Below are 23,667 nucleotides of genomic sequence, written 5' to 3' on the forward strand. Positions count from 1 at the left end.
TGCTAAAATCAATTTCTCCAGAGAAAATGTCTTTCAGAGAGACGGACAAGGCAACTACATATCGCAAACACACACACACACTGTGTGTGAGACAAGGCCCACAATGGTTGAATGACTATGATGGCCTCTAATCAAAGGCCATTAAGATGAGGAGCATTTAGGGGACACACACTTCCTCTCGGTGACCTCACTACTTAATGGGGTGTGGAAGGAAAGCAAGGAAAGGAAATGGTGAAAAATAACAGAGTTAAAAAGCAATGAAGAAACGCTGGACAATGAAAGTTAAAGGCAGACAGACAGAAAATGAAGTTGACACATTTCCTGAGGGAAAAAAAGAACTCCTAAAAGAAAAAAGCCTAAAACCTGCTGGGGCTGAGTCACTGTGTGTGTGTGTGTATGTGTGTGTTTGTAGTCGTCTGAGGACACATTTTGATTCTAACCTATTTAACTTCAAAGGTTTTTTTTTGAGGGTTAAGACTTGGGTTTAGGTTAAGGGTCAGGTGAGTGAGAGAATGCATTGTTAGTGCGTGTCCTCACTTAGAATGTTGTACAAGAATGTGTGTGTGCGTGTCATTGATTCAGCATAAGAGGTGACAAACTAAAACGAGTGAATGTGAGTAAATGAGCAGAAGACTGAATGAAAAAGAGGGATGGCAGTGGTCGCGATTCAAATTAATCACTTTCAAATGCGTGAATGTTAATTTTAGCCACAGTTTTTTCTGTTTTTGAAAAGGCTCACTTTATTCACGGGAGTCAAGTGTTCTGATAAACGCAGTGTTAACTGAATTGCTGCTTGAGTTGGCCACCTGTCACCACACACACACACACACACACACAAACACACACATAAACTGTGCCGTGTTGTTTTGTCCCGCACGCAAACACATGCACGCATTCACTAATGGATCCTCGGAGGATTAGCAGCAGTTGTGTTGTGCCGAGTGTTCTCTGCAAATTGCCCAGAAACTAGTGCAGCGTGGAGAGATGAGGGAGTTGGACCACAGAGAGTGAACAAGCAGGATTCTCAGGTGAACGGTACGAGAAACACAACCGGATGAGGGCTGACAGAGTAATTTAGATCGGCTGTTACCGAGTTGAGGAGGAAAAGGAGGGCATGAGGATGAAAGGAAAAAGGAAGAAAAATATATTTGAAAGATGGAATAATGTAGAAATGTACTGGACTCATGTATGTATGCTTGTACATATACTCATATATATATATATATATATATATATATATATAATCAGTTCCTGATTAAGCTATTACTCAGTGCTAGAGGTAACATCTTAAGTGACGGTAGAACGCAAATGCCGATGTGTCCTTGTGTCCACGCGGAAACAGAACCAAACGAAAATGAAATGTTTACGAAATGTATACGAATACTTTTGGCCATACAGTCTATGTTTTTTACTGTAGCTGCATATTCATTCACTTACATTACTTTGCATTACACTATAAACCCTTTCTAAACGGGTTAATATTTTGCAGCTGGTCACTGCTTGTTGTGCTGTGCCATACTTTGTGTATTATTCTGGGCCGTTCGTCAGCTCAGCTCTCTGGCAAAAGAGGCCGTCATCTGTCCAAAGAAAGAGGGTTTTTAATGAGCAAGACCAAATTTGTAATCATGCTAAACATCTGCTCTGCAGGGAAGCTGCTCAGACAACACGGCAAAGATTAAATGATTTATATAGCTGCTGTCTTCTGGCCCTCCGTGTTTCCTTTTTCCCCTTTTGTTGGTCACCGTCCAAATGGGGCATGCCAGCCAGGGAGAAACAGTGAAAGAGAAACAGGGCGATAACATTGTCCCATGCTATGACAGATGTCCCCATATTGGACAGATAAATCTTCTTTTTTGGCAATCACTAACGTGCCATTTCACCCAACAACAGCCAGCACATATTGTATATCTCTTTCTGTAATTAACATGCAGGCCACAGTCCCACAGCTCTGATACTTACACAATGAGACACAGGTTTCTCTGTTTTGACACATACAGTTTTTTTTACTGTAGAGGGCGAACAATTACCTAGCGAGAGCGAGCGAGTGGCCCATCACTGATGGCTAAACCCCATTGGTTTGGACCAATCAGCATTCTGCCAGCTACAGGCATGTTTTAGGTGTGGTGACACTGAGAAGTTACTGTTCATCATAAACATGGACAAAAGGATTAGACTGGCTTTGTTCCTCCATGGACAAGAAATTGTTGCTACTCTCCTTACAGACCTCACCTTAATTGTGATAGGTGGTGATGACCCATCCAATCAAATGCCAAGTATCTTTGAAAGTGCCTGCTTTTTTAAAATAATCAAATGAAACCTCCCCACATGCGTCTTGTGTAACAAACCATTTGGCACATCAGGTGAGGGAGACACCTCTTTCCACTTGATGTGCAAAGATACAACACATAATTAATAGCATTTCATATTTACTTCAGATGTTTTCAGATGTTAGCGATTATCCCATCAAACATTTTCCATCATTTTAGCAGGATAATCCATTTTGTAAAACATTTTGTGGGTGCTTCTTGGCCATTTTTGGGTCCAGGGATGATTGACAGCAAGAGAAGCTCTGCCTCCTTGAAAATGTCATAAAATAAATGGGTTGTATTTACATTTTATCACTAAAAGGGCGGGGCCTGGGGGTGGTGCTCGTCAAAATAATACCCCCCACGTAAGATCTGTGTGTCGTAAAAGGTGACTAAAGGAGGACTACATTAACAGCAGGGGGCAGGATGCCGGGACATATCCCTGAGGATGTAACGGCATCAGGCAGCAGCGATGAAGTATAGGAGATCTGACAGCAGCCCCCAACATTATTGATGGGCATGCTGGCAGCAGACTGCGGTGAAGAAGACAACATGAAACCACTTCCCTATTTTTCTACAAGAACATCATGGAAAGTCACAATTTGAAGACTAGAACTCGATCAACTCTATGAGTAGTTCGTTCAGAATCAGCTGTTTATCATCTGACTCTTTAATTGATCTCTATGAGACGGCACAGAATAGCTTATTTCACTGTGGCGAGTGGGGCGGTGATTGGATAAATGCAGTAAAACTTCCAGGGAAGCTCAGTATCTCTGAGAGTCAATGGAGAAGTAAGCGAGCGCAGACGCTGGGCTGATGCATGTGATTAGAGGAACTCTCTCCAACAGCAAACAGCAGCCTGTTGTCTCTTTTCTGCTCCACAATATAGCCCTCAAACAATTCTGTTTGTACATATAAGCTGTAAATAAAACACCATTTTAGCATTTCCTCGTTCCAGTTGTTCATTCGCTCATTCATTTTTATCAACACGGGTTTGGTCATGGGGGGGATAGAGCACTTTCTACAAAAGGAATGGAGGGCAGAAATAATGTAAAAATAACTGGGCCAAGAAATCAGCTCCCCCTGTTTCAAAGACCAGCAACCACCACTGTTTGCCATTGTCTTGCTTTACTGCTATGTTGCTGTTGTTCTGCCTTGCCTACACCAGTTGGGCTGTAAAAGGATTAACTTCCTGTGTGCGGAACAAAGTACCACTATCCTTAGAAATACAGAGAGAGTCGCATGAAGCTTATAATTAAAAGTTATGCACTGCAGCTTTGATTTGCTTTTAATACCAGACTGAGGTATAAGCAGTGGTCTTGATCTCAAATGTAATTGTACCCAAATTGCATTTTAAATCACTGTGTAAGTGGAACTTAAATTTGTCTACAAAAGTTGTGGGGGGTGGGGGGGGGTTTCAATCAGTCTGGTTTTTGCCATCATCAAAGTCCCTGCTGCAGGTAAACAACACAGCAGCATGATTACATACTATCACAATCAATAACAGGGCTGCGACTTGAAAAAAATCTATTAACCGTTGATAAAGGTATTCCAGAAGTCCCAGTCATTTAAAAGTCAATCGTTGTCCGCGGACAATGCGGCACAGACAACAGTCTGAAAGGCTGTCTCAGAAAAATACCCGACACATTTCATTCAAACAAAAATGTAAAGGTTGGTTTTAAATTCAATAAGGTCGAACATAGACATCATGATATATAGTACATACCTTTCTATTAATCACTTATACACAATTCACTCCGATTCCATATAATCTGTTGACGAACGGCAGATTTTATGCACCACTCTCTAAAATAGGATTTAGTAACAGCTCATTAGAAATACAGAGACGCTGCAGAGGGAAAAGTTTATGAATGTTGAAACTTCTTGATAAATAAAAGTCCATTTTATTTTATTTTATTGTTAAATCTAAATGGTTTGTTGTACCAAACGGAAAAATCCGACTAGTTTTACCAATAATGTTCTAGTCCTGCTTTGAGTGCCCTTTATTCATTTTACAGAATAAACATTGCTGAGTTTTATCAAGTCAACATAACACTTATGTATACAGTTAAAAATAAATAAATAAATAAGCTGCTCCTGTAGTTGACGTGGAACTAATTTTGTGTTCAGAATTAGTCCACGGCTAAAGACGACGACTGTCATAGGTTTTAAACGTGGACAGTGTTTCCCAGTGGGGGGGTTGTAAAATATATGATGTGTTGTGTCACAGTGGGAGAAATAAAGCTAAGCTGACAAAGTGTTTGGTACGTTTCCAGATCTGCCATTACATTTACGACAGAGCATTACAATGTATTTGTGCTGTCTGTGGTTGTCTGAACATAATGAAGACATTATGTATTCTTGGCGAGCACCTGTTGTAGGTAGTCAGACATAATCGCTGTTTAATGGTTGTTTTTTTCGCCCATGCTGCGATCTGTTTGACACCAGAGGTGTGTTTTTAAAGTGCTTCGATGGTACACACAATTACTCTGTGTTTAATGAAGTGTGGAGCTTTGCGGCGTCTGCTCAGAACTAAACTAGGGCAGAGGAACCAAGAGTGTGGGTGCAGACGTATGTGTGCGTAGCACTGGGTATTATATGAAATGTGTCAAAACTAGTGCAATACAGACTGTAGTTTTCTGAAGTCACTCCAAAAATGATTCTTAAAGCTGCAATGAATAACTTTTGGTACTTTCTGTTGATGTGATTTTATTTTTGCTCTGTTTGGCCTTCGTGCAAAGAAAACATCCTGCATTCTTCTTGAAAATGGTCTGTGCATACTCTGTCCTTTCAATCCATTTAAACGGCTAAATTACTTTTTGTGGGCACTTCTTTGTGTTTTCAGTCATACCCCAACTTGTTTGCATTTGTCTCACTTTACTAGTCTCAAAATCTTTCTTATCTCAAAAACAAGAGGACCCTCCAGGAATTTACTGGTCAGAGCCAAGAAATAGTCCAACACATAGTTGTGCAACCTCTTGTTTTAACAGCTAAACTAAACTAACCAGCTGCAAGCTCTGTATTTAATGGGCAGCATGAGAGTGGGATTCAATGTTCAAATTGACATGCGGGTAAAAGAAGAAAGTATGAAATATGTAGAAATATGTACCTCTCTGTGTGATTATACTGATGTCTGCAGGGCACTGTGTTGCGGACACATGTGCCAGTGCCCGGGTCCACGTTCTCCACCATGACAAAAGGATGCTCCTCCAGTGTGGCCACGGTCAGGTGTCGATCGTCAGTCACCTGCTCGAGAAAGCTGCCGTACCGAGGCCAGACAGGATAGCGGACCTGGAGGATCCCACGGGCGTATGTACCCACCTGGAGATGGATAGTGAAAAGTGACATCGCATATAAGTATGACTCTCAACAGTGACCTTAATTCATGTCAGACTCTATCTGTCTTCACTGCTTTTTTACTTTCCCGAAGAGATTTTTTTTTCTCTCTCTCTCTCTCTGTCAAATTTTATTTTACAAAGGAAAATTAGCATTTGCTGACCTGGAGGAAGAGGATTAGAAGATGAAATGAGAGTTCATTAATGCAGACTGAGGAGACTTCAAAGTCTTTGATTAAGACATATGAGACAAAAAAAAGACAGGAACTGATTCAACAAGCAAACTGCGACTCATTAATTATACATCCCTGCGTTTGTTGTCTTCAATCTGTGTTCATTTTCTGAACTGAAAAAAAACAAACTAATTAGAATGTCACTGAACATAAATGGAACTATTCAAGTGATGAGTGTTGTTGATTATACGTACTGAAAATTGTAAAACATCTTTGCAGGTCCACTGTGTAAGAAATAATGACATTTAATGGTAAGAAATGGAGGACTCATCTCCTCATCTTTGCCTAAAGTCTACATTAAAGGCTTTTTCTAAGGCTATGGAAAACAAACGATTATTCAAAGCGATTATACACTAAAACATACTTATATGTACTATATTCTATTTATGCCACTGGACCTTTAATACTTAAAACAGAATCTGAAGCAGTTCTATAATCTACAATAAGTCCACAACCAGAGATGCTGACGATCAGTGTTTACTATTGCAACAGATTTTATAATGTAAGGGAGACTCATTTCTGACTAATGTCACATGACACAATGAAGAATCCCTTCAAAGTCTTCCCTGAGCTCCGTGAAACCCTTCCTGTGAGAACCAGAACTGTTTGTCATATCAACCCAACCTAATGAGCCGTACCGGGCTTAGCCAGCTTTCACTTACTGCATGTGAAAATGCACCTCTCTCTAGTTTAATGAGACTTCTTCTTCATACCAACTCTTGATTGGTTCCTCGGCTCACTCGCAGCTACGCACACACTCTTCCTTTGTCATACATGGATGATTTACAGATCTGCGTTAAGGTACAGTGGGATGTGTGAAGATGGTGATTTGTTTCTCCGCGCCATCTGTGAATCTCTGAGATGCCACTTGTAAAGATCAGTCATTTCAAACTGTCTTTTATGGGACTCTCACATATGTTTTTTCTTCTCACAGAAGCTGTCATTCCAAAGCTGCAGTCAGACAATAAAGGATTGTTGCCGGTGAGATGGTTGCTGTGTGAGATGAGGTGATTATGGTCATAAACTATCTTAGCTAAGAAACATTTGCTCCCTTCAAAGTCACTGTTTGCTATCGACACAGGTGATAAAACCTGTTAAGTTTAAGTCCAAACTTGTTAGGTGTTGCATATGCGAGACAGGTTAATGTCACACTACTGTGATAAAGAGCCTAACCCAAAAGTATCTTTTTACAAAACCTATTATGAACCGCCTGAAATTTCTTGAGAAAAATAAGTGCAATATCAACAATATTATGCCTAAGTTTACCATTTAAAAAAGCACACAACATTTAGCCGCAGGTATCTGCAACTTTTTCAGTGAAATGTTCACAAATTCATCCTTGAGGGCCAGATTGGACCCGATGTGGAGCCAGTTCTGGTCTGTGGGCCGTAAATTTGACCCCCCTGGCATAACTCATCCAAATGTCTTCTGAGTTGGGCTATAATCAGGCTGATGTTGTGATGTAGACTGATGGAAGGGTGTCATTATACTTTATCCTTTGTGCTGCACAACTAAGAGCGATAACTAATAATCCCCAGTGGGTTCTTATACACTAAGCATCCTATATTACTCACTGTGATCCAAATCATTGTTGATATGTTTATATATGCAGCAGCTTATTGTGACTACGCCACATGTGGAAAAAGACATGTGAGAATTACTGGAAAAGGATGAAGAAGTACTGTAGATGATGGCCAAGCACAGCAATGGAATTCCCCCCTGTCCAAAATGCCTCTCAGCAGCAGCACTCCTCAGCAAAATATCATGTTAAGTTGTCAGGGTGACACGACGGAGACGATACACTTGAAAAGAAGAGGTACACCACATCCTGTCATCTTTACAGATGAGTTACATCACACAAAGAAGAGGGGAAGAAAAAGGCAGGCACAGATCAGACAGAAACACAGAACCAGAGAGCGGATTCACTGAATTCTGCCCTACGTTTACAATGTGGTGGTTTATGTGGCGTCAGCAGTCTGTGTAAACAACAGGTGCACCACATCTGAACCTGAGAGCGTACGAGCATGTGAAACCGTTGGCTGCACGAGTGCCACATTTCAAAGCGAACCCCACTCGAGAGCGCGATTGCGCGTCAGTGTTCCGACACACAGACGCACGCGTACATACACACTCAGCCACAAGGTGACATTGATAAAGTAGGTTGGTCTTTCCGGCGCAGAAATAAATGAGTTCAACTGTAGCTGAGAGATTACGTTCAGGTCTCTCTGTGTAGTCACACTTTCTCAATACGCCCTCAGGCTTTGATGTGTGTGTGTGTGTGTGCTTGTATTTGTTACCTCATTAGGACCTTTTCGAAAGGATGGTTTCTATGAAACATGGTTCTGATGAGGCAGAACTTCATTTTGGAGGAACCAGTTAAGTTAAAGGCTAAGATTTTAGAATTGTGGTCAGGTTAAGTTTGAAATAAAACTTTAATTCTACTGCTCCTCAGCTGCTCTTCCTACAACTCATGGTGGAATCCCCGTGCAACAGGCAAAATGTGTCACCTTCAGATTGTACATGTATTGCTAGTTCACGGGGAGAGGCGAGAGTTGGCACGGAGTGAGACACATGAGGCAAAGATACTGCGTGAGGTGTAGGAGACAGGTACATAATGGTTTTCTTAAAAACAACAGAAGCTTCTCTCTTGTCATTGGATTACTATATAAGCAACTGAATCTGCCGGATTGCCTGTGACACACAATTCATTATGGGAGTTAGGGTGAAAGAGATTGTGTTCACACATTGGCTCATACCATGTGTGTAAGAGATGCTATCTGATAGGTCTGCTCCCTGTCAGATTTATTGTTGTCCCAGTTTACAACCTGTGACAGTCTGTCGTCTGTACAATCCATGTCAGGCCGCGTTGCACGTGTTTTTGCAAGCTTATTACCGATGCTCGAGTCACACATACAGTACATGTTAATGGCTTTTGAAGGTGGGCGGGTCTGGAGGTATCTATCAGAGGCAGGAGCTGCTAATGTTGTACCATGTCCACCTTTTTTGGGTGCACTTTGTCCGACAAAAACAGGGAACAAGGACAACAATCTCGTCCAAGACTGGAGCATTAAATGTGATTTGATTGTCTAGCTCCTGTGTTGGAATAATTATTTGCACAACATGATTTGATTGGCTGACGCTTGGAAAGTAGAGCATTTCTCGACTTCTGCCGCGTGCAACGGACCCACAGTGTGAACGAGAAGCATATCACTTGGCGTGTCCGTCACGTACGCGTGAGTCCAGCATGACACGTCTCTTTTTTCTTGTTTACTATGTTGCCAGTCAGTTTTTTTTCTGAGTTTCTCATACCTTGTCCCAGAGTCTCTCCCGGTCCAGTGCAATGATTATCATGGATGGGTTTGAGAGGAAGCCTTGGTTGTTAAATGACAGATCTCTTTGTTCCCACGTCACGTTCAGCATGTGCCTGTAAGTCACAAAAACGCAAACTCAAACACATTCAGGGAGAGCACTGTGGTATGCAGTCAAGGAACTTTGATTCCACATCACACAAGAATTTGCATATTCATTGTGGCCACAATTAAACACATATAATTATCACCTCCTAATTAAACCCAAAGCTCCCCAGAGAGGGATTAATCTAATGTGGGAGACTGGAAGTAGTTCATTAGGAGAAGGCAGAGGTGTCTGATTGGTGGAGGACAAGGTGATTTTGCTATATAAGTATACATCCGTGACAGACTGGCCCGTGAGTAATGAATCCATGGTGGATTTGCATTTCAGACCACATGCAAAAGAGGCTCAAACTGCTTTGACTTTGATAAAAAATTAATTGCATCCAGATGAGTGTTTCACCTGCACAAACGGCTTGAAAGTGAAACTGAGAGTAAGTGTTAACAGAGTTGATACAGGTAACTGTGTTATCGTTTTCAAAGGTCAAAGACTGAAACGCAGCCTCGCAGGTTTCAAACAGAAATGGGGCTTGCTGTTTTCAGGTCTCAGAAATGCTGCGGGAATGTGGATTGCAGGCAAATCCAGAGCAGAATTGATTCATTCAAGAGAGCCTCACCTGAACACAGTATTGTTGTCTGAATGTTTAGCTGGCCTGTTGCAGTCTCCGTGTCCCTCAGGGATAAAACCATGCTGCTTCCTGAAGCTCTCAGTCCCCTTGGCTACAATGGCAACACCCTCTCTCACCCTCTGCCGCAAGCTTTTCCTCCACTGGTCTGTTATCACACCAATCACACCAACAGGGAAGCTGACAGGTGGAGTGCTGTCAGGGTTGCCCACGGCCAGACTGGGAAGGATCCAGATGTAGCCTGGCCCCAGCAGACCCACCTCTGCTGCCTGGCTGAACAAGTACTGTGCCTCCTCATGGGAGCAATATGCCAGGAGGACCTGAGAGTCCACCTGTAGACAGAAAAAAAATAAATCTCAGAGTGGTAATTCACAGAAGAATATGCCACCAAAGAACCGAAGATGTGTCTGATGGTGTAATAATTGTAGCCCAATGCAGGAGCTATACATGTCATCATACCTGCTGCAGCATGCGCTTGGTCCTCGCATCATTAGCCCCCACTGACATCTCCAGAGTCAAAACATCCTGTAGGTTCCAAAGGAAGTAGGATGTGTCCGTGTAAGACTGAACTATATCCACAAAGGTGTCGTATCCCGGCATCAAGCTGGTGATCACTGCAAACTCGCCCCAGTCATACTCCTCCATGAGCTGGAACAGGGATATACAGCATTCTGCAGATTATTTATTGGCAACCATTGCACTCATAATAGTGTGAATGATGCTGAGAACGCTCAAACCTTTTTATGCAGATTGAGCAAAGAAGGTAAAGGCTAACAAATGATCTGCATGACCTTTGATTAGAGCTAGGCTAGTTGTGTCCCCCTGCTTTAATCTTTTATGCTATGCTAATCTAGCTGCCGGTGCCGCAAATGAGCGAATTTCTTAAATAATTAAATTTAATTTATCTTGTTGGACTAACTGTTAACACATAAAACACAGATTTAACTGAGATCAATTCAATCCCTCTAATCTCATTGCAATTTGTAAGATCCATCCTAAATATAGATTGTTTCCCTCCATGGCATTAACAAACTGTCAGACTTGACCCTTTCTCCTCTTGTGTTTGTTTGTTTTTTTAGGCTGCAAATATTGTTTAAATGCTGTTTGATCTGTTTCACTCCAGATTGTCACGTATGTACCTTGAACATGCAGAGGATCTGCTGCTCCAGAGATGCTCCCATCTGCAGAAACGAGGATCCCTCCGCCTGCACACAGTAAGAGAACCTCATTTAAGAATTTGCATAAAATCGTAAAGGGCTATGGGTGATGTAACAACATCGTCCACCTTAGTTTTATTCAAAGATGTTTTTCTTCTCAAAAATATAGTAAAAGACATGGCAAATATGCACTGCCGACAGCACATCACAAGTTCTAAATGGGCCTTCAGGTGAGGAAATGTTGTTGACCAGTGAACAGAAGAAGTCTTCTCAGGTAAAATATCCTGAGCCATTCAGCATGAGGGAAATCTAAGAATAGAGTTTCTAATTTACCACAAAAAAAAGGAAACTGACAAAAGGCTTTTATTTGAACTCAATTTGCCTAAACCTTTAACACGGTTACTGCTGCAGAATATTTTAATTTGGATGAAACCCAACCACTAGTAAGATAGTGCATTTTAATAATTTGATCCCTCGTTCAACTTGTAAAAGCATAACTGCTCTAAGTCAGCGAGGCAACACAGGGGAACGGCCTCTTAAAACCAATTAAGTTGAAGAGAAGTGACAAAGAAGGGACTAACATTTAAGTAAGCTATGCTTGCACAGGGGTGAATTAAAGTAATGACATGTTTAAGAAAAAAAATGCTGACGTTCTAGATCATCATGGGAAACCAGGTGTGTGTAGTATGTGTGCGAGTGTTGAGACACAACACACAACTGCTCAAACACTGAACCCTCCAGCAAGAACGTTTACATGAAACAAAAGAGGTCTGATCCAGACGCTGTCCAGACGCAGACGCTGTCTGGGACAAGTGTCTCTGAACTGCAAACACTTAGTTCTGTTGCTCTCTTTCTGTCAAAATGGGGGGTGGCGAATATATTTGCATACCCGACTCAATGTGTATTTTTGTTCGACACATAAGAAGGAAAGTTATTAGAGCCCATTGAATTAGAGCCCATTGAATGTCCTTCAAACATCATTCAGATAAAGTAGGCCACAGAGATGGAAAAAAAGGGGGCGGGGTGATATCAGAGAATGTTCAAATGTGAGCGGGGCTGCTATGAAGAGAAGAAACAGTCAGGGGGGGGGAGAATAAAAATCAATCACTTATGTAAGTGAAACTCCTCACCAGTGACATCAATGTTTGTACAAAACTGCAGGGTAATTCTTACAGTAATAGTTCAGCATATGACAATTAACCTCATAGTTTCCCAGCTCCATCACCAGAGAACGATCAAATGTATGCACAATGTATTAAGGTAATGCTAATGTTGGACCATGGATGTCTCTATCCAGCATTTCACACAAAACTGCAAACACCAAACTTATAGTGACTCTAGAGGTCAAGAAAGAAACCGGATCCTCTGAGAACGACGGATGTCATGATCCAGGATCCGTCTAGTTTGTTGAGATGTTTTAGTTTAGACTGAACGCTCGCCGTGCACAGAGGCGCACACACACGAGCACAAAACATAGCCACGTGCAGAGGATGCTCACAGCACAGAGGCTGAACTCTGGTGTAAAGCCAGGAAACTGTTCCACAGTCTGAACGCCCCATGTCCCTCTGCTCTTTACAGATCGACTACCAATCCACAGCTTGCGTTAGATCTAAAGGGCTTAACTTTGCTGTCAGGCATAATTAAATCTGTGATGGGAGCAGACTGAGCAATGTTCAACACAAGTAGTAATATTCTAAAATTGATTCACTAACGTACATTGTGCTGGTGCAATAGGGTTAAGATCAGAAGAAATATTGTCTTGTTTTGAGATGTAACGCGTCACAGAGTGAGCAGGAGAGAGAGAGAGTATATAGTGTTAAACTGTCAAGTGCCATTTGGGACCAAGTCTCATATATTCTCAGGCTCTTCTCATCTGAGAGGTGACTAACTGTCATCTCTTCATCCTGTTGCTCCTCCCTCTCCCACAGCTCAGAGAGTCTGTAAAGCCCTTGAGAGCTGTGCAGCCCGAGGGGTACCACAGGAATATCACAGCCAGACTGTCCTTCACTCAATTTTACTAGTTTCATCTCCGCCTGCGCTTGTTTGAGACTCACCTCCCGAGGCACAGACGCTCCACCAGACCACTGACTGGGCTGTGCACCAAAATAGGTACAAAAATAGCTGTACACAACCATGTCAGTGTGTGAGTGAATGAATAAAAAATGTCTCTGGATCGGAAGCCCTGGTTAACTCTATGCTGTCCCACTTCAGCAGACATAGGGAGGAGTGGTTACGTTAAAGAAAATCAAATTGTTGAAATCCAGTTAGTTGTTTTTGAGCAATTAAACAAACAAACAAACGATGGCGTGACCCTCCCTGTTAATCACTGTTGGGGGCAATTTTCATTTAGCGCTGCCTTTTAATTGTGGAAAAAAGTCCAAATCAATCGTGTGTGAAGACATCGACTTTCCCTGTGAAATCATGCAAGAATTACCTACTCTTTCATGACTAACTCTTAACCACACACACACACACACACGCATATAAAAACCGGGTCCCCACCCCATCCCCCCATCCTCCACCTCCCAGCCGTCTTGTTCTCACCACCTTGGCAATGTGGCTGTCACACACAGACGTAATTAGCAGTCCTGCTGCAGGAGCGTATGGTAATGTGACAGGAAGACGGTGGACACGGTGGCTGCTCGCACACTCCTCTCACTGGGGGGAAACTCTGTGCTTGAACCTCCCCCTCAGTGGAAGGACTGGTGTTGGTCAAACAGGAGGCAGGTCGTCGACACAGATGCTCACTCGGATGGACTCTTATCATATCCATGTCAATCTGCCACATGTTTTTCTTTGTATATGCAAGCTTCCTTCTCCACAAGGTGGATGTACATCACATTATATATATATTTACTTATATATAATACCTTTTTACCCTACACCCATAATACCCTTTGCCCTGGTTTCCTATTCGTTTTCAGAACTGATTTTCAAATTGTATTGTATTTAAAGTTCTTAATGGTTTGGCACCATCCTACCTCCCGGGAACTTCTTTGTCTTTGCGCTGCATCCCGAGTCTAATAGCTCTGAGGTCTAATAATTTTAGTGCCAAATTCCCGACTAAAAACTCTGGTGTCCAGCCTTTTCTGTAGCTGCCCCTAAACTTTGGTACGAGTTATTCATGGGAGTTAAATCTGATTTTAAAGACTCACCTCAGGATAAAAATAGTCAACACGGACACGTCTATGTAGTTTTTACCATTTTACTATTCTATTATGTCACTATTTTACTGTTTTACTTCTATTTGTATTCATTGATTTTATGTTTTTACCTTTTATGTTGCCGTACCTTTAAATCTGAAAAGCACTTTGGTCAACCTTGGTTGTTTTTAAATGTGCTCTAGAAATACAGTTGACCTGACTTGTTTTACTCTATTTACATTTTACATTAAGTTACTTTCTTTTATTGAGACTATACTACATTAAAATGTTCCTAACACGTTACTGTCTCAGTAATAATATAAAAATGGTTTACATTTATTTCCTGATTTGACTGCTGTGCTATATATTTCATAATACAATATTTGTTCTCATGATCTTATGTCATTTTAGTGCCACTGGATCCTCCAAAAACACTAAGTGTTTCGTTTGACTCCATAAACCTCTGCGACCACAGAGAACGATATCTCTGAAACTTTCTCCATGCTTAGATATAGAAATATATTTGTGTGAACCGACCCTCTAAATAGAAACCATCGCTTTTGGCTTATGGTAAACGTATTGGTCACATGTAAACACAGTTGGTTTCAATATGAGTTAGTTCCGCTCCATTAGGCCTCATTATACGGCGGCTCTAAAAGTGATGGATTTTCAACCATTGGGAGAAAGTTTTCTGTCTGCTTAGATAAACAATCAGCTCCTCCTGCAAGAAAAATAACTTCAGTACTTAAACTACATCCTAAGCATTAGTAGTTTGCCTTATTGGAATTACTGGGCCATGCTGTGAGACTTGGAGGCTGCATGTCATTAAAGTCATTTCCTTCCTAGTGATAAAAAGCTGCTTGAAGTGGGAATACTGCGCTGCGGCTCTGGGCTCCTCGTGACCTGCTTCTGGAGTTTCTGGACCATGAGGCCATACGAGAGCAAGAAGTGAGGAGTTTTTGGAGATGGAGAGACAGGAATACGGGAGGAGAAATGAAGACAGCACGACAGTTTGAGCAAAGACACACAATTACAGGGGGGAAAAAAAAATGCTCTGTCATCTAATGAGACACATTGCATCACTCTGGTCCAAGATGTGACCTTAGACTGCAGCCAGGACTGAGACCATAACTCTTGATACTGTACATAATCGTCCACTGACAGCTTCAAATTGTAATAAATGATGATATATATACTTGAATACTTGAACTCAACATTTTCTTGGCCTCAAAAATCCATCGTGTTTACACTTAAAAGTTACTTTTGTTTTGTGGTTACTGGCAAACACATAACGCCCGTCAGCCCTTGTTTATTCCAGACTTTATCATTGTTTACAGTCATTATTAATGGAGGGAACTGTAATGAGCAAATTCTGGCTCGTGAGTGATTAAATGTCCACTCGGTGCAATGGTGACATTTAATAGTGCCTCACGATTACAGATAACTGTTGTCGCACGTTGTTAATTATTCGGTTCTCTCCCGAAATATTACACAAATGTTTTATGACACTTTAATCATCAAAACAACTGTAGAATAGGCGTTACAAAAGCAAAATAAGCTTTTGTAAAGTATTTGAAGCACGACGTTGTTGAACGATTGATACGATTTTGTATGTTTTGAAGAGTTGTAATGGAGTTTCCGGCTCACACAGCCTCCCACATACTTCGGTTTGCTACGGTCTTCTCAAATATGAGATTATTTATGAGATTATTTCATCAGCTATAAAACATAAGTGAGAGTAAAGTGTCTATAATGTGATTCTTCGGTGGGTACACTCACATGTAGCAGGCCTACTCTACACACTCTGTGTACACACTACACAGTAAACAAACTCTTGAATGCACAGGTAATTCTTGTTAACAGGATCAGTTCATTAATGGTTTAGCTTGTTTTTAATGGATTTAATCACCGGACCTGTACAAACAGGTGCTCTGTCTGTTCACAATCCTTTCAGTTTGTACTAGTTCCTTGGTGTTGATATCCCGAGGGAAAAACTATGATTCTACATTGATGTCAGTGAAGGTTTTTCCAGTTATGGAAGAACCTAAAGCTAAAGCTAAAGTATTTAATTATGTAATAATTGTGTCCTTTATCTGAAAAAAGGGCTCTGTCAAGCAATACTATCAGAGCTGACGGTGGTGGGTGTGGGGAGGAAGCGTTTATCCTGTCAAACTTCTGAGTGACCGGGTTTTTTGAGCGGTAGAATCTCTCGTGTCTTAAAACAAATCATTTCCAGTGTGCGGCATTGGAATGTTGCTGGGTGTCAAGATCTAAACACCACAAAACTGAGAAACACCAAGAGAGAGAGAGAGATGTGTGGAGCTGATGGTTTTAGCACCACTGTGTGAACACACTTGACATATTAAATGTGCAATTTGCATATTTAAAAGTTACGCACTACAGCTTTAACTGGCCTGCGTCGGGGAAAGTCTGTCTGGCAGTTGCAGTTTTGTCAAATTGAGGCAACAAGATGAGAAAAAGATTGTGTTTTGGGTTGAAACATAAACCCTTTTATGAAATTACACTTCCTAATGCGTAAGAGAGCAAGGAGTCACATTATAAGAGGCTATATTTCACATGTAAAAGGGATTTAAATCTAAATGTGACAGGAAAGACATAAACTTTGTCTGTGTGTCTCTGAACATTTCACCCTATCTGAAGACACATGGTTGATGATGCTGATTAACATATTGAATGTGAATCATAAATGACATGCTCGTTTTTCAAATAGTGAAATAAATAGACGGAAGATGTCCGTCGTTTGTTCACGTTCGCAACGTTGGCGGAAACCAAACTCTTCCCACGCCTCGACATCTGGATGCAGCACCCTCTAATGATCACCCGGCACACTGCAATGACTCACAGCCACGCGCACAATGAAAACACGCTCAACCTCTAATTTCCAGCTCCTCGGAGAAATATGTTGCAATACTATTTTTTCCTTTCACTCATAGGCCCCATTGAAAAAAAAGTATTTATGCCTTTTCTTCAGCTGTTCCTTGCACTTTCTCATTTCCTCCTCTTTGCCTTTGCTTGATGTATGTGCCGCCTGACAAAAGACGCATTTCCTCTCCTCCCTTCAATCTTTTCATCTCCATCGCATTCCCTTTTTTCCTTGTTGTCTGCATAGAGAGATCACTGAGACAGGACCCATAAATAGAAGGCCCGGACGGCTGCTGCTTCTTTTTAAACCCACCATCAAAGATATCCATCATCACCGGCCTATTGATAATCAAGCACTATTGAGCTCTTTTATCCCCCTAAGAGAATCATGCACTCAGACATATGTCTCTCGTCACCGAATCCACCTGTTTCATTATGGCAAAAAACCTCTGACAGCTTCTTCTTTTCTTTTTTTTTTGCTGTCAACAAAGAAGTGTATAAGAGAAAGAAAGAAAGAAAGAGAATGATAGGGAGTGTGACGAGGAGGGCCGAAGGACGCCTTGGACAAGAACACAACAGGAGGACAGTGCTTTACTCTCTGCGCTAAATAGAGACGTGTCACTCTCACGTTGGACTCACAAGACAAGCGGTCCCTTGCTACAACAGAGAACACCCCATCTGTGCAGTGGTTTTTATTTATGCCGCTGTCAGGCAAAGAGGTGAAATAATCCAGCCTGAGACGACCGTGATCGGCTTTGCAAATTACAAAATAGAGTACGGTGACAACTGACAAACTTTGTAGACACTGTGCACGGCGGAAGAACTGCCTGAGAGGAGTATCAAAGGGACATCTGGGAAAATGAACTCCTCCTTGCCAGTTTAAGGTGGAGCAGGGAGTATAGGAGGGGAAGGAAAGGGGAGGTGAACCAAGGACAGCAGCAAAACAGAAGCATGGAAGCGAAAGACGAGTGAAGGGTTTTGATTTGGGGATGAATGACGAAGATCTGTGGGGGGGGGGGGGGGGGGGGGGATCCAGCCTCCTGAAGGATCTAATTAACAGTTTAATGGGGTCCTGGAGCCCACAAGCGAGCAGAGAGGAGCAGATTCAGATTGAACACAAAAGAGCCAAAAATTGTTTTATTTAAATGTGTTCAGGAGATGCAGTGGTGGGGGGCAAAAAAAAAAGTGGGATGTGAAAGGTGAAAGAAAGGAAAGGAAAGAGACGGGGAAACGAGAAAGACTATTTAACTTGTGGAAGAAGGAGGAGAGATGCTTCTGTGAGGCAGTAAAACACTTCTTTCAGGCTGCTGTCAGCCAAGCTTTGTCGATACATTTTTCTCCTCCCTCTGGCTCTTACTCAGTCTGCCTTTGCCACTCTGACATCAAAACACAGGCAAATCGGTCCGCCTTCTGCAGCAACACAACATCCTGTTTAAAACCCATACAGTACAACATGACGTCTGCACATTTGTTTGATTAACAGGGAAATGGTAAACACAGCGAAACTTTGCCGAGGGGCAAAAAAAATCCACCACTTGCTTCACCTTTTAGCCGAGTTTGGTTGCTGGTTAGATCTAGGAATTCACTCCATGTGTGTTTGTGTGTGTGTGTGTGTGTGTGTGTGTGTGTGTGTGTGGGTGGGTGGATTTTGGGGGGGGGGATCTTGTGTGTTAGGGAGTTCATTTGCATGTGAGTTTCTACGTGTGAGAGTTGCTTCTATAAATACGAGGTGTTGATGATAGTGAAGCAGTTAAGGAACGGAGGATAAGATGAGTATAGAGAGAAACGCGGAAAGTGAGAGAAAGGAGGGATGGAGAGACGTTTTGCTCCTCGAAAATCTATTTGGTGTCATTAAGCTCGTCTTTACAGTCCAAACAGCACACAGCTCACAGCTCTCCATTATCCGTTCATCAATGAGATATTTGCTTAATAGTAGCATGGGAGACCTGCTGCTCGTCAGTGATTGATCGAAGCACAGATCACCCCTTGCACTCGTCTCCCCTCACAAACTTTCCTTTCCCACAACTGAGACTTTTCTCATCCAAGGATTAGAGGAGCCAGTGAGGGTCGATGGCTGCAGTCATTGCGGATAATTCACTCGTCTGTTTTGCTCATAACCAAATATTTGCATGCAGGGAAGCGCTTGCCAAAGTAGGTTTCACTGCTCTGACCTACTTAAGTTGTTTAAAACTGAAAGATGCCCGGTGTGAAAGAGTTCTGTCTGAGACAGGAGGCTGTGAGGAGCGAGTTCTGCTGCTGTTGCTGACAGCGTTTGCACGACTGTCTGTTGTTCTTCTTACTCCCAGTGGTTTTCTGTATTTGGGATTTAATTGCACATAATACTGTGTGTAATCAAGCATCGAAATCAGTGTCAAAAGCATGTTTGTGTCCTCACTGTGCCTGTTCAGGCAGGTGGGCAGGTGCAGGTGATGTGCCAGTGCTGAAGTGTCTGGTTCATTATTTTGACTTTACCTTGTAGGGTATGACAACTGCAGAGCCACCACTGATGCCCACGATTGGCAGCGCTGTCTGAGTGGAGAGGAAGTCCAGGATCTGGGCCACTTCTGCCACCTGAAGACAGACGGACTCAGTGTCTGTACCAGTTCATTTGTAGAGAAAGCTAATAACACAACATGGCTCCGTTAATTAGCCCTTTTTCACATTTCCAGTCGTATCACACTTTATAATCTAACTTCTAACATTAAATTTCCACCTTCCATCCCAAATTTGACATTTGTCATAAACAAGAAATCTTCAAAAGTGTTTAAAATAGTGTGTCTCCATAATATTTAGACTGGTGCATATTCATCTACAATTCCATATGAACCCTTTAACACGTAGCGTTTGCACAAGCACACTTGGCATCACCGTAGTTACGCGACGGTTTGTGCTATAGGAAAAATTCTAATGGTTTTTGAAAGCTGAGTAGTTACACATCAAAGCCAACATGTGGTTATTACGGTCATTTCACTTGTGCTGTTTCAGGAAGCCGGCAAATCAGCGTCTTTGTCTTTGTCTTCCATTTTTTTGGCCTGTTTTTGCACATTGAGAGACAAAGACACAATCTGTTGTTCATTTACAACTGCGGTGTTTATCCTTTTTGTTTGTCTTCATTTTAAATTGTCAAAACAGTGTATTAACGTGTAGTAAATTGAAATAACTGCCAGATATTGGAATTTATTCTGGAAAAATGGACAAAAACACTTAGTTACAGGACATTCCAGACAGAGATTTTGAAGGTTAGGTGTTAAAGTGTTAACTGAACTCAATCTGTGAGGACGAAGTATTCTACTGAATGGACCTTGAGCTCCTTCACTTGGTGTTTAATGGATTACTTGCATTTTTATTCACTTCTTTGTTCGTTACAAAATTACACCAGAACTATAGTAGTTTCATTTGGATATAGCACAGGCCCGGAATCTCAATGAGTTCTTGTTTTCTGCCGCTGCCCTGTGTGATTTAAGCCGACATGACAGGGAAGGTGTTTTTCTTTTACATGAAAGTGTTTCTTTGTGCAACTTTTGTAAACATGGATGTAGGTGACTGAACACCGTGACTCTGGAGGCGATGTTTAATCACAAAAAAGCACAAAAATACACAAATCATTTTTACCTGAACTCCGGCACCTGAGCCCACATCGTCCTCAAACACTACACCATGCAGCCTCTCCGTTGCCATGGTGTCACAGAGGCGTGTCAGTAGGTCGCGGGGGTTAGTGTCGTTGACCAACACAGTCACAGGGCTGACCACCACGGGCAGATCGACAAAGTTCTCCCCACTTAGACGACCCCTGACCTCATTCTGGTAGCTGGAGCCACTGAACACCACGGCCACATTGATGGACGGGTGGAGAAGGAGCGGCCGGGCCTGCAGCGGGAGCGGGGAGGAGATGAGCAGGAGAAGGAAGAGGAGAAGGAGGAAGAGTGGAGACCAACGAGAGAGAGGAGGATGTCCCATGGGTATGGCCATGTTACCAGCCTACTGCCTGGAAAAGAAGGGATAGAGAGAAAAGGGCAAGAGAGAAAGGAAGAAAAAACACAAGAGAAGCTAACACAAGGAACGCTACAGTCAAATAAGCTGCTTTACTTTTATTTTGACATAATGCCTCATAATCCATCATTACATATCCATCCTTTATTTCTTTCTCTCATGGTTTCTCTGTGACCCTTTTGTATCATAGTATTAGTAGCACATGCAGACTGTGAGTGTGTGTGTGTGTGTATGTATATTTGCTAATGTGTGGAGCAAGTATGTGTGCATGTAATCCTCTGTAATCCAGCCCCCAGTGTCATGACTGTAATCACCTCTCCATCTCTACACATCTCTGATTCAGCGCTCACAAACACACACACACACACACACACACACAGACAAACATGTCTTACTCTGGACATGACGAGGCAGAATGACAAAACTATCTGACCGTTTGTTGACCACTGTCACTGAGATTATGTTACATTACTTCAGTCGGCCACTCGCTGTGTGGTGGGATGCCTTTTCAACTACAGCACTACTGGTTTTTGAAATATGTACATTTTTACGTAACATAACATAACATTTTGGACGCGAATCTCCAGTTTTGCCATTAGCATTAAATTAAATGTACATCCAATACCTACACTCTAATCCTGGAGACAGTAACGCAGTTTGCTCATCACCTTTAAACATCTAACACAGAAGAAGAAGAAGAAGAAGAAGTCCACACAACACAACTAACACGACAAGTTAGAAGACAGAGGACAGGAAAGCATTCCCGCTGGTTACATGTTGTCAAAACAAGCTGTTGTAGGTCTTCATGTAAATAGAGAGCTTCTGTGCTCTGACTGAGTCTGTGGATTAGGCAAATTGGACACTCTAAATTGTCCGTAGATGTGAGTGTGAGAGAGGCTGGTTGGTGTCTCTATGTGGCTCTGTGATGGACTGGCGACGTGTCCTAGCTTTACCTCACCTTTCACCACCTTTCACCCACGACACTCATGAGGAGGATAAAGCGGTAGAAGATGAATGAATGAATGAATGAATTAATGAAAGTCGATGTGTATTCATGATGAAGCTGCAGATACCTATAATATGTTGACATAGTGTGCATTACGAGGTGGTAACGTTCACTACTGTTAAAGATTATTAGTTATTTTGTATCTTTTTGTTGCTTTTCCCATTGTATCGAACCAATACCAAACCATGACCCCAAAAGCAAGGCGCAAACTTATGTTACGGCCCTATTATTTCGTGTTTTTATTACAATAACGACACAGTGAGGTCCAGTGATTGTGACCATTCACACGGGTATGCCACCAATCACCTATCAACATCCAGCAACATGGTAACACTACGGCTACCCTAAATTCAAATCACTGGTGCTAGCCTACAAAGTGCTCCATGGGTCTACTCCAACCTACTGCTCTCCTAAAGGCTTACGTTACCCCCCGACTACTCTGTTCATCAAAGGATTGACGTCTGGCGTTGCCAGAACCCCGCACAAGATAATCCAGACTCTTTTCGTGTGCCGTTCTGCTCGAATGACCTACCGAGCGCTCCCAGAAGAAGCGTGTCCCTGTCTATCTCTTGCAAGAGCATCTTCTGTCCTAGCACTGACCTCATTCCCTCTTTCTGCACTTGGATCCACCTCTGCACTCTCACCCTCTGTCAGTCCACTGTTCCTGTCTAGTGGATTTATTTCCTAGACTTCATCTTTTGTAAGTCGCTCGGGATAAAATCGTGTGCTAAATGCTTAAATGTAAATGTAACACCAACCAAAATAGGTTCACCCCCCCCCCCCCCCTGCACCCTCAATATAAGCAGATCTGAAATGTTTTAATTCTTAATCTACGTCCCAACAAGATCAGATCACAATATAGTAGGACCGATTCTCTACAGACGTTAACTGATGTTTGTTCAAGAAGTAAATGAGGGGAAACTCCCAACAGGCAATTTAACTAACAAGACATAAATAAAAAAAATGAAGGTTTCATTCTCTCCTCTAGAAAGATGCTCCTGCAGTAATGAATCACCAAACAACTGATACCAACACCTCCATAATTTACTTCTGCTGTGGCCACTTCAATCAAACACTTGCTGTTTGAAGGTCTTTTCTGATTGAATAAATACCTTTGAACTATTGATAAGGACAGGTGGGCTTTCTTATAGATCTCCACATACACTCTCGTTTATAATAGTGTGCTTTTATATAGAGAGTCGGTCTCATCTGAGGCCATCAGAGACACCCTGATAATTAACAGCACCTCCTATCTTTGGTTCAAAGCTCTTTTCAAAGCAGCACTGGGTTTAACGTGTCCTGCCCCTCCACACTGTTCATATCAATCATTCATCTTAATAAGGTTTTCAGCTCATGGGCTTTAGTTGCCCATAGCAATAAATATACAGTTTGAACATTTGAAAGACAATCCATCTCCGTTATTAGATACAGCCGTCAGTCAATACAGGGTCACATCTGCAATAATGGACATGGAGCAGCCTTGTTTGTGGTTCGTGGATAAATGCTTCATTCTATTTTCTTAAAGATATTTGTGTTTGAAAAAGCAAATCATGTGCATGTATTAGAAATGTATTGAGT

At 42.0% G+C, this 23,667-nt stretch overlaps 1 protein-coding gene across 2 annotated transcripts in view; it reads right to left on the reverse strand.

Annotated features, from left to right (window-relative positions):
* The window catches only part of LOC131449029 (glutamate receptor ionotropic, NMDA 2C-like), a 45,217-nt gene that overhangs the window by 15,072 nt on the left and 6,478 nt on the right, over window positions 1-23,667 (reverse strand). For both annotated transcript variants that reach the window (XM_058621957.1, XM_058621958.1), the window contains 7 exons: window positions 20,706-21,078; window positions 19,566-19,664; window positions 11,050-11,115; window positions 10,370-10,558; window positions 9,902-10,242; window positions 9,184-9,298; window positions 5,416-5,627 (listed from right to left, as the gene is read on the reverse strand). In XM_058621957.1, the coding sequence (XP_058477940.1) occupies window positions 5,416-5,627; window positions 9,184-9,298; window positions 9,902-10,242; window positions 10,370-10,558; window positions 11,050-11,115; window positions 19,566-19,664; window positions 20,706-21,062 (1,379 nt within the window). In that variant the 5' untranslated portion in view covers window positions 21,063-21,078. The remainder of the gene's footprint in view (window positions 1-5,415; window positions 5,628-9,183; window positions 9,299-9,901; window positions 10,243-10,369; window positions 10,559-11,049; window positions 11,116-19,565; window positions 19,665-20,705; window positions 21,079-23,667) is intronic.

This window comes from Solea solea, chromosome 21 (assembly GCF_958295425.1).
Source record: "Solea solea chromosome 21, fSolSol10.1, whole genome shotgun sequence".
Classification (NCBI taxonomy): Eukaryota; Metazoa; Chordata; class Actinopteri; order Pleuronectiformes; family Soleidae; genus Solea; species Solea solea.